The sequence below is a fragment of the Lipophrys pholis genome, assembly GCF_963383615.2.
Source record: "Lipophrys pholis genome assembly, chromosome: 2".
NCBI classification, from domain to species: Eukaryota; Metazoa; Chordata; class Actinopteri; order Blenniiformes; family Blenniidae; genus Lipophrys; species Lipophrys pholis.
This window is the reverse complement of record NC_137636.1, coordinates 36,576,863-36,589,316: the sequence shown is the minus strand read 5'-3', so window position 1 is coordinate 36,589,316 and position 12,454 is coordinate 36,576,863. Positions and strand designations below refer to the sequence as shown.

Below are 12,454 nucleotides of genomic sequence, written 5' to 3'. Positions count from 1 at the left end.
TTCAGCTGGTTTTAATCAGAGCAGGGAAAAATATGCTCATTCTTTTGTAGAATACATGTGTTAAAAAGTAAAAGTATTGATCCTACTTCATTACTTAAAAGAATTCTTCTTTTTCTGGTGTTGATCGTTTTCATATGGAAATACGCGCACACACATTATAAATATTATAATGGTAGGTTTGTTAGTTGAAGAATTTCCCTCTGAGATTAAAAGAAAAGTATTTTGTGTTCTATTATTATCATAGTTCATCAGTGTGAATGCATCAGATTGATCACCAGCTCAAGATTTCACTTGTACCATAGCTGTGAGTCAGAAACAAAATAATTTTTGAACTAAAGAAATGATGGAAACCTGATTCGACTGTAGAAACAAAAAAACCCACAATGAATTCAGTTTAAACCAAGTCTGGTCACTTAACTAATGCCGATGTCAGCTAATTGTAAGTAAGTACAAGTACTTTCCACTTTGGTTTTATCGCTCATTTCCCGGCTGCAGGTTGATAAACAGTCTTTAGTTTTGGAGCGATTATTGGTAGTATCTGGATTGTTGGGTTTGGTGATTGCTTCTGTGTTTGTGTGAAAATCTGAGTAAGACGTAGCGGGAGTTGTGTCTTTATTAAGACAAGCTGCCACACACGTCTCCAGTCTCTTAGGGAAACAGAGCGCTCTGAAGTTCCTCATGTCAGACAAGAGTCCCCTGCAGTTTGCAGATGAGCCCGACGATTCTGCATATCAATATAGATCCACGAGGTATCCATTTCTTTTAAACATTTTAAAAAAAAGCCTCTTTCATCACTCCTTAGGAATAATCTCCAGTGCAACTCCGCTTCAACCTTTCTTTGCCCCTTTAAAAAATATTTTAAAAAATCCCCAGAAATAGAAACTCTCTCCTTGATGACGGAGAGCGAGCCGGTTAGAAAGAGTTTGGCGACTAATTATGAGGGAAGCCATTCAGATTATTCAGATGCTTGCTCTGCCTCTCTCCTCTCCTCCCCCCCAGGCAGTGAAGGGTCTTTTCTGTCCCCAGAGAGTGATGTCAGCGAGGCCCATTGAAAACAGCCGCCGTGTGCTCCGAGATGAATGCCCCGGCTGAGCACAATGGCCCCAATTTGAATACCACGCGGATGTATGCCAGATCACAGCCCCAACAAAAGAACGAGGGCTACTCTGCGCCCATTCAGCCACGCCGTTATTTCATTAGTCGTAAATTTCCTACAACCATTCATACTTTTTTTTGTAGTTTTCAAGTGTTTATGGAGTTTGAAACGTGTGGATGACCTGATGGAGGGGGGTGGGGTGGGGGTGGAGGGGCTTGTATTTTCAGGCTGGATTCTTTTTTTTTTTTGTTTCATATCTGAACGCCTCGGTTATGTTTGTATCTGACCACAGATCTACACGGACTGGGCCAACCACTACCTTGCCAAGTCGGGACACAAGCGCCTGATCAAGGACCTGCAAACGGACGTCACAGACGGAGTGCTGCTGGCTGAGATCATACAGGTCGTAGGTAAGGAAACACACGCTTCGCAAAAACTCAGAGGTCTTATCATGTGGGTGAAACTCCAAGTAATTAATCACATGTGAAGATGTGACTGATGTCTAAAGAACAAGCCCTGGATTTTCAATATCAACTAGAAGACTTATTCAGTGTTGCAAGAGAAAATTGTTTTACGCAATTAATTGTAATATAAAAGTCATGTAAAGGGTTCATAATGTCTTTGTAGGCAAAGTGTTGAAACACCGGAGTGAAGAGGAAGAAGGAAGTTCTTCAATGTTTATTTAGGCAGTGTTTACACTTGTCATACACTCGCTTAATCCAAAGATGAATAGAACACACTCATACATACATGCAATTGAGATCTGCCTTACACATTAATACAACTGCTTCCAGACATACTCAACACGTTTTGAATCTCATACATTTTAACATCAGTTTAAACACAGTAAACAAACCACATGCTGGGACTAATTTTCTGTGGCTGAACATCCACAATGTGGGCGGGACTAAATATGACACAATGCATGCTACAATATTGGAATGTTTTAGGGAAGAGTTTTAGGGCCACTGAAGAAAAAAACAAATTTGGAGGCTAAAAAAAACAACCTTCATGCTTCAAAAAGTCGAAAATCAAAGTCAAGATTTTTTTTTTTCACGGAGAGACGTCTATCCATCCCTCATTTGCCCGTAGATGTGAAATCACATTCAATCACTTAATTGTGACTATATCGGGTTGCTTACTGCTTATGGACATGTGATTTTACACAGGATTTCCTTGATTAATAAGAACACATTTAAATAAGCAGCCCGGGATCCGTGTTTTTGTTCTTCGTACTCGACGAACTTCCGCGACGGAACAAGGCAGCAGGCTGCTCTGTCTCTTCTGGTCCTGATACTGATGATAACTGCACCGTGTTTATGAGCTAGATTCTGTCCTGAAGCATCTTTTCACCACTTTATTAAACCGCCTGATATGCATTTTCAGGAAGCAGTCACACGCGCTGGCAAGTGGATGGACCGACTTTTATTTCCACCGTGAAAAAAAATTATCTCGACATTGATTTTCGACTTTTTCTGAAGCGCATGAAGGTTTTTTTTTTTTCAGCCTCCGAATTTTTTTCTTTTCTTCAGTGGCCCTAAAACTCTTCCATAATGTTTAAAGATGTTTGAAAAGATGTTTGAATGTTTTGTCTGTCAAGCATTTAAATCATGACAATTGACCATGTTGATGCAGGAATTCTACTAGATATTGTTTTTGTTTTTTTTCAATGCACCAAGTTTGACATGTGTGAGCACAACCAAAGTCTCTATAGTGAGATGCAGTCTGCTTCACGGTACACGGTATTCAGGATAAAGTTTAGTTTATTCCATTCATTGTAAAAAAAACAACAACTAACATTTCAATACAGAAAATGAGTTTTTGAATTCTTGAATGTAATCCAGCAGAAAAATCGCTCCTTTACCTCAATTAAGCCTTTCCATTTGAAAACAAGAACTACACTCGGTAGAGCGCAGACCTTCGCCAACGCCACATTTGTTGTCCAAACCCAGTTAGCATGGCTAGCATGATAGCCGTGCTCATATCGATGCTAACTATGTAGCTCAGGTAGCTACATCACTATGTGAAACACTGAGCATCTCCATGGCAACAGACGCTGGTCTCCTTTGAGCTCCTCCAAGAGGAGATTTCCATTTCTTTGGATTTCAATAAAAACCTTTGTTTTAATCGCATTTGGGTGAAGTTTTATTCTGGAAAGTACACGCTGGAAGCAGCGATGACGGAGCAGGCGAACAGACGCTACTAGTGTTCTATTTCAGTTTCTTGCTACGACATGTTTTATGTAACATATCAATAGCTGACACGAAGCTTGTGTTTTGCATCGCTGTGTAGTTTCACTGTTTCCAACTTGAAGATGACGTTCAGATCGCTGCGGGTCGTCAAAGTTGGCCGTTCCTCTGCGTTTCTGACAGTCGGCGTCTTCGGTCCTGTCGTTTTCACTGGCAGTCCTCTGCCTGTGGTTTCACGTGCCTGCAGCCCTCCAGGCGTCACAGGCCGACACCAGCTGACCAATGACTCAGCATGTCAGTGACTCTCCTCATCGCTGACCCACATTTCACCCTTCGTACCTCATGAATATATCTTTTATATCTTTTCATTCTGAAAAACTAGCACATGATGCATTTCTGAGGTGGACTTAGGCATCTTAGGCTCTGTTTGACATTTTCTATTAAATAAATCTATATCTACATTAACCCTTCATGGGGCAGTTTACCTTATGTAGCTTAATGCTATGAATTCAACCATTAAACTAGCCATCATAAGTTAAAAATGATTATGATGCAATACTTTGCTCATTTTACGTCATCAGAAATGTAAACTTCCACATTTCTGCTTATTTTCACACTTTCTTTAAGTACATATTGTAAAATACAATGTCATTTTATCAGTTTCAACTTTCCAACAATTTGTTTTAATGTCTACTTAACATTTAAGTGTGAAAAATAAATCTTGAAATATCCGTTAATGTCCTGTAAAGGGTTAAGTGCTTGCAGCGATCCTCTTTTTGGGTTATGCAACTTTTCCACAGTGTTCTCTCGAATGAGGACTGTACAGGGCGACTCAGTACGTAGAATATAGCCACCCTTTATATGAAGTAACACAAAGTTTGTCATAATTAATTGGTGAAGATTCATCGTGTTATTGTTTTTACAGTTTTGATGCATAAGCTGTTTTGGCTTCATAAACATATACGACTTATCTGTTATATGTGTGCTTGAATATGAAGGATATCTGAGTTCTGTAGTATTGGAGACTGTCGGCTCATGGTGGGAGAAACCATGTTTAATTGGGGGTGAGTTTGCATGTTCTCCCTGTGCTTACGCAGGTTTTTCTCAGGGAATCCTGGCAGCTCTCCACAATGTTAGGATGATTACAGGGCCTTGATTGCACTTGTATATGACAATTTTCTTCGCTTAATGTCAACTGAAAGTGGCTTTTACTTTGAGTAGGTGAACATAAATGTTAGATGGACTGAAACAACATATTAGATATATTGATCCATCTGTCAGTGGACACACATACTCCCCTTTAGTGGCTGCTAAAATAATAGCTTAACTTGGTTTAATCTGTCAAAAAATACTGGTCACTCCCCATACTCTTAATTTCTCCAAAAACAATTAAACTCTGACACTAAATACTCACTCTTGTGTCATTCTTAAACTAAATCTTTGCCAGTCATTCACCTCTGTGCCTGCTGTCTCATGTCCTCTGGGAAAGTCTCACATCACACTGGTGAAATCAGAGCAGCGATCTGGTGTCGGAGCTGCCTAACCAAATATGAGTTTAACCACTAAACTGAGGAGGAGAGGATGCCCCCCCAAAAAACAAAACAAAAAACTAAAATGGTTTCCTGCTCCTTTGTGCAAATATAAGGACAACACATCTAGTAATTTTACACCAAATCTGGAGCTTTTTAAAAGATCTAAGGTTTAATTTCAGTCTTCTCTACAGTTTGTATGCTTTTTAATTATGTGGCTGGTGTGCACACGACAACCAGCACAGCTTGTCTGTCTGCTGTTTAGTTCTAGTTGGTTGCTCTCTCTTGTGGGTGTCGATGTTTGCACCGAGCAATTTGTCAGGGAGCACGCAAACCGTGTGCAGCAGCAATATTGTTAAATTATGATCAACATGTCAACACTTTTGGCTATTTTGAACTTTTTCTCCTGACAAAGTTTTCATTATTGAAACAGTCTCTGAATAGTAAAGGAGAACAGTGGAAGGAAAAGCTGAGTTATTACAGGGAGAACATGCAAACTCACACGAGACCACCTGCTGTGAAGAGACACAATGAAACAGTAGAAACGTTGGCTTTCCTGCCGGCACGTTTCGTCATTTTGTCCATGGTGAGTGGAGTTTGCATGTTCTCCCTATGCATGCATGATGCCGTCCTGAGCTGAAGCGGCACCGGAGCCCCACTGAGCCCCGCTGAGCCCCACTGAGCCCCTCGGCACTGCAGGAGTTGGTGCTGTTGGCACAGTTGTCGGCTCTGGGCTGATGACCGCGTCTCAGCTGCTGTGGGCTGGGCCTCTAATGGACACGAGGGATCCTTGACACCTCACACACACACACACAAACACACACACACACACACACACACACACACACACACACACACACACACACACACACACACACACACGCCCCCTTTGAAAAAAAAGAAAAAGCAGCACAACACTCCCGGCCGGGCCCCTGACGGCCCTGTTCCCATTTGCTGTGACCAGATAGTGTTTCATGTCTCAGCAGGAGGAGAGAAACGGGGGTTAGTGGTAGTCACCGGCACGAACACTTCTGCTGTCGAGGACACACACACACACTTTGACACACACACACACACACACGCATGGGACCTCCAGCGGAATAAGTGAGAAGACTGTATGAACTGAACCTGCCTGAAAAGACTTTTCATCATCTGCCTCTGTTTCGGCAGCCAATGAGAAGATTGACGACATCAATGGCTGCCCCAAGAGCCGCACTCAGATGGTAAGTGATAGTCCGTTTTGTCTGAGCATTGTGAAATTTACCTGTCTGTGTGTGTGTGTGTGTGTGTGTGTGTGTGTGTGTGTGTGTGTGTGTGTGTGTGTGTGTGTGTGTGTGTGTGTGTGTGTGTGACGTCTCATCTAAATTGTTCCTGCGGCCCCGACTTGAGTCTGTGGTTCAAAAGTCACCAGTGGTTAGTTGTAAATAGAAATAGTTAGTCTACTTATATTTGGTTTTGTGGTCCAGTGGGCTGCAGTCTGTAAAAAAAAACCTCTGGCTTCGACTTCTGGTTGTTGGCGCTCAGTTGAAAGCGTCGTAGGCTTTGGTTTTTGGGGCCACTTTTGCTTCTTCTTATTACACTTGCAAAAGAAAAAGAGAATTCCTCCCATTCTGAAGGGACCAGAAAGGAAACGTCGACACGGACAACAGAGAAAAGCTTCAGGACCAGTTGTGTTTTTGTCCACAGTGACACTCGGCAAATTTCCTTCTCAACGCTGCTGGTGGCATTTCAGTGTTTCCCCAGTTTCGTGCTCTCTGTGGGAAACGAGCCGAGCATCCCGAGCTGCCCTCCGCTGAATGTGATGGGTCGTAAATTGGGCCAGTGTGCCAGCTGAGGGGGCTATTTTTGGCCACCAGCCAGACTACTGAAGCCTCTCTAGGCACCAGAGGAGGGAGAAACACACACACACACACACACACACACACACACACACACACACACACACACACACACGCACACGCACACGCACACACACATTTAACAACTGAGGAGGTGAAAGCACATCTGATCCCTGAACCCTGGTCACAAACACACATACACCCATTGTAGCCTCCTTTTTCTGTGATGCTTCTCTTGTCATTTCTGTTTCTGCCTCAATTATGTTTCAGTGATTAAAAATGATGAATCCTGCCAAATCGGTCATCTGCCGCTCTCTGCAAGTTTACATGTTTAGTCCAGATCCTCTGGTTTTGTTTGGAGGTTGCTCTATATTGTCCAGCGGGGTGAATATGAGTGTGTGTCACTGTGTTTGTCCTACGATGGACAGACGACACGTCCAGGATATTCACCCATAGTCAGCTAGGATTGGCCCCTGCCAGCATGGATGGATGAATTCATTCATTTTCTCGACTTGTCAGTTTTATATTGTTAATTTCAAGTATCTTCATCAGCAGAACAATGACTTCAATATCTAAAATTCAGATGCTTTAATGTACATCTCTTCCATAAATAACTTGTTTTTCCATTATTGATTGTATATTTGTCACAGATTTATTTATTTATTTTAATTTTATTCAACTATCAGTTGTGAAATTCCCAAAGTTACAAACTGAACCTGGATAGAGATGTAATCTGTCACAGAACCGGTTGTATTTGCATTTAATGACATTAACATTCTGCTCTCACAGTGAGCAACATGAATATGTGAACAAGATCTCAAAAATGAAACGCCATGCCACACTCTTACTTCCCTGACTGAGTGGAAACCTTGTGTTTATAGTTCTGGGACAGATACTGAGAAGATCACCGGACAAATAATGAAAGTATTGAAAATTACTGCATATAGTAATCTGCATGCATTTTATAAGAGGTATTTAGAAACAACATGGAACAAATGGGAATAGTATCACTGCCACTTCTGACTGGTAGTTTTATAGTGTTTGTCCCTGCAGCTCAACATTTTCTAATTTCACCGTCACTTCCTCTGAAAAAGAAATGGGTTGTAGATTTCATCAATCAAAACATTACAAGCTCTGGAATTGTCTCTGAAAGCGTGGCTCTTTCTGCATGCAAATTAAAAGACCACACTATATTTTATTGACAAAGACACCATAACTTCATATCGACAGAAAACACTACAGCAAAGCTGTAATTGAACCAGTCTAAAAAAAGCCTAAATTAGATTAATTATTAAGCATTATTTACCTGTTAGAATCACACTGCCAGCTTCAATCCACTAATATATTTAACAATATTGTAGCTAGTTACCTGGCCATTTTTCCTAATGTGACAAAAAGTTGTAAGCAGACATATTACAGTCTAATCTCTGAGACTTAAAAGTTGCCCGAGTTCAGCCTTGAATTGCCGTCATAATAGGACAGGTTGTTTACAACTCGTACTCTCAACTCAAAAAACTACTCAAATGTCTGAATTCATGATGGAAACTACTACTGCAGGAATCCTCAGTTCCTCTTACGGATCTATTTTAATAGTATTATTTGCACTGCCCTCCTGTAGAACCTCATTTAGATCCACGGATCTTCCAAGGTGCTAAAACACTTTTAGTTTGAGACAAAACTCCTATAAACAAACCAGAAAATAGAAGGTTGCAGTTGCTTGCTAAAAAAAAAAAACAACCAAAAACAAGAATAGTCTTTGTCCATGTTGCATCATTGGACTGTTTGGTGACTGTTGTCACTTCTTCATGTGGTTGATTTCTCAGTTGAAGCATTTATGTCTGTACCAACACTTAACTTGGAGGAGAAACGTTCTGTCCAAAGCTTCATACTCGCATTCAACAAACAGGATCCAACCTCTGAGAAAACGAAGCACAGAATTTTACCCATGAGCTCATTTTAATTATAGAGCGTCAACATAATTGTCTCATGGCTCCTAACGCTCATATAAAATGGAGAAAAAAACAATTGCACAAGCAAGAATGGGCGACGGAGAATGACTGTCAACATAGCACTTACTGATAAAACCCGGAATAACAGATCCACAACTTTATTTTTTCTCCCCAGACTGAGAGAGCCTGCAGGAAAGCACATAGAGAAATGAGTGTTATTGTTTATAGCTCGACAGCAGGCTGGTGTTTTCTGAGTGCTCTCCAAAGAACGGGATGCCCTTTGAGCCCCAGAAAACACAGTTACTATTTTGTCTTGGCCACTGAGGAATTAATATCTTTCAAAAGTTTGATGCTGTTTTTCGACTCTTAAATAACTGAAAACTCAAAAATGATCAAATTGTATTTCGTTTCTTATGAAATTAGATTCCTTCAAAGGATTTTTCTAAAAATCAGTTATGCTTCATGCGTTTATTATATTCTGTACGTTTGTGTACCTCGGTCTTACAAAGAGGAGTTATTGTTGACTTCATTCCCCGAATGCATCGCAGCTCAGCGTTGGCTCAATGAGCAGGTCAGAGGGAGACGGCGGCAACTTTATCATGAGTCCCAGTCTCTGTGAAAACCAACAAGATTCCTTTCACTGACAATTTTTCTTACTTCGATGGAATTTTCAAAAAGCAGTTGTTGGTTTTTTTTAGATATTAATTAGCTCCTCATGCATTTCTGTATCATTTACTTCCGTTCATAATGTAAATGCTAATTCCACATAAATACTGATGTCTCGCATCCCTCTGTCCTCCGGGGCCTAACTCACTGTCTACCAGGGGCTTCCTGTTAGCTGTGATTACAGTTGAGATCCTTGCGCTCGTTGCCGTTGGTGAGCTCTGTGGTTTCGTTATCAGCGTCCTGTGTATCCTCTCTCACTTGCAGCCTGTATCTGCAAAATAAATTTTTTTTTTCGAAATGCAAGAAGATTTCAGGTTTTACCTCTGAGACAATTCAAATAGTTTTATGTGACTGTACGTGTGTGGACAGCAGTGGTCAGACTCTACACTGATTATGCACAGATGAGCTCAGATGTTGTGGTATTTGTGTGTGTTTGTGTGTGTGTTTGTGTGTGTGTGTGTAAGTAACACTGTATAATCCCCTTTTTTATGTGAGCTTTAAAGCAAAATCTGAAGCACTCAAGCGGCGCTAAGGGCAGGTGCAACCGCAGTCATTATGCAAATGTGTGCTTTGGTGTGTTGCAGCACTGTCAAAATAAACACACAAACACACACACACACACACACACACACACACACACACACACACACACACACACACACACACACACACACACACACACACACACACGTCCTGAGAGTGGATTTGGCAGCTGTGTTGGAGGACTGTGAGAACCCACTTCTATTGCACTTGATTTCATTGCTCTCGAGCTCCCAGAGCTTCCAGAGCCGCTGCCAATTACCGCCACTTAACTTAACCTCAGTCTCTAAAACAAATAAACATGGAAATAAGCTCCATCAGTGGAATCAACTGCAGCGCCCTCAAACTCCTTCTCATGGTAGCTGATTAGCATGCTGCCAATCCGGACCTTGGAGAGTGGCGGTGTTTACGACTGCCACCTCCTTGTTAGAACCACGTCCGTTGTCAATTTGTTTCTTTGGCCACCCGGTCAGACTCTCGTGTGTGTGTGTGTGTGTGTGTGTGTGTGTGTGTGTGTGTGTGTGTGTGTGTGTGTGTGTGTGTGTGTGTGTGTGTGTGTGTGTGTGTGTGTGTGTGTGTGTGTGTGTGTGTGTGTGCGCGTGTGCTTGATTTCAGTCCTAAACTGGCACACACACTCATAGAGGAATGTCATATCAAAGCTGCAGCTTCTGAGATGAACTTAGTTTCACCTGCGAAGGGATTTGAGGAAAAAGAGATTGAATGTCCTCTGTTTGTCTGGGTTCTTTTTTCCTGTTTCCTGAATACTTCCTACTTAGTGATCCAGATTAGTTTGTTCTCTTTAATCTGCTTGTGTTTCATTGTTTTATTCTTTTTACTGCTGTTGTACAGCTGTGGAGCTGCTGTCTCTATTTGTCCTACTTTCACACTGTTGTCTTTTACTAAAACTTTGGTCTTTTTCAGTTGCTTAATTTTTTGTTTGCTGATGGAAACATACCTAATTTATCCAAAATTAACCCAGTTCTTCTGAAAGAATCATGAAACATCTAAACATTAGGGTGCATCCACAGTGCCTGAGATCAATTAGCAGCAAATAGATGTTTTCATACCGTTATGAGACCTGTGACATGGTGAAACAGGAAATTTATAATCATGAAAGCAGTTAAAAAGAAAGAAGATAGGGTTTGATTCCCTATCTGTCCACATGTCAAAGTGTCCTTGAGCAAGACACTACGGATGGACTGAGCTCCTGCATGGCAGCTGTCCCCATTGGTGTGTGAATGTGTGTGTGAATGGGTGAATGTGATTAACAAAGCAAAGTGCTTTGGGATTTGCTCAAGCGGTGGAAAAGTGCTATATAAGTGAAATCCATTTACCACATTGAAGTGATCAAGGCTAGATGGAGTCAAACCCCAGACCAGACAAGACAGAACTTTCTTTCTGTCTTCAGTAGTTTATTTGGAGAGGACCCAGCACATTAATAGACACTCAGTACAGTCACTGTGTAAATTCGCCAGATTTTACCATGGGCTACTTCCATCCATAGTCCTCGTACATTTAAGACAACAACAATTATTTGAAAACAAACAAACATGGACATATGATATACACACTATTTACAACCACCCCTACAATATAAACAAATTCCCCAGTCCATAACATTTAATCAGGTCTTACCAGTGATCAGAAGATTGGTTAGCCTTTAACCAGAGTCTGAGCTCTTTTTTAAACGCTGTAAAAGTGGAAAAGTCTCCAATAGTAATTGGAAGACTATTCCAGCTTATTAACCCTTTCATTGAAATGGTGTTTGGTCCAGTGGTGGTTCGTCTGAATGGAACCTCACAGTCTCCTCTCGTGGCTGACCTTCTAAGATTACTGTCTTTTCGTCGATTGAATTCCTCCAAAGGGGGAGGGGCCAAACCACAGAGGTTTGTAGATGAGACAGGCATGTTTAAAAATTCGGAAGTTTTCAAAACTCAAAAGATGATATTTCTTTAAAATTGGACAATGGTGAGAGGAGTAGGGTTTTTTGGCAAAAAACTTGAGGGCTTTTTTATACAGCCGTTCCACAGGTTTTAGTGCAGCGATGCCAGCAAATGACCAGACAGTAGAATGGTACTTATATGTGAGAGAAGATCATACAATGAAGATCAGATTCAGCAGCACTGGTGGAGACAAAAGGCCTGATTTGTTTAGAATTTTGGAGGTTGAATTTTATAGTGTTGACAACCTTTTTTACATGTTTCTTGAAGGTAAAGTATATCTCCATCTATAGAGCCTGAAAGCTTGTTCTGCTTTGTTGGTCTTTTGGTGAATGTCATACACATTGTTTTTTCGGTATTGAGAAGTAGACAGTTATCTCTGAGGCAGAGCCGGACCTTTGTAAAGGCTTTTGTAAGCTTGGATGAAATTTTGTCAGTTGTTGAATCATGAGTAAAAATGACTGCATCATCCGCATACATTTGAACATTAAGGTCGGTATATACAGTACATCTGAGAGGTTATTTATGTTTAGTGAAAATAATAAGGGCCCAAGGACTGATGCCTGTGGGACATCTACAGGACAACTGAGGTAAGGTGGCTTAACACCATCAACCACTACACAGTGTGTTCTGTTTGATAGATATGACTTGAACCACTGGACAGCATCATCAGAGGAATTAAAATATGACCGTTTTTGAAGTAGGGC

The 12,454-nt window shown here is 41.1% G+C and overlaps 1 protein-coding gene across 1 annotated transcript in view; it reads left to right on the top strand.

Annotated features, from left to right (window-relative positions):
- Nucleotides 1-12,454, top strand: part of nav2a (neuron navigator 2a) — a gene marked incomplete at its 5' end in the record, with an annotated part of 139,596 nt that overhangs the window by 35,873 nt on the left and 91,269 nt on the right. The window contains 2 exons of the mRNA XM_080458209.1: nucleotides 1,389-1,506; nucleotides 5,985-6,037. Coding sequence (XP_080314335.1) covers nucleotides 1,389-1,506; nucleotides 5,985-6,037 — 171 coding nt within the window. The remainder of the gene's footprint in view (nucleotides 1-1,388; nucleotides 1,507-5,984; nucleotides 6,038-12,454) is intronic.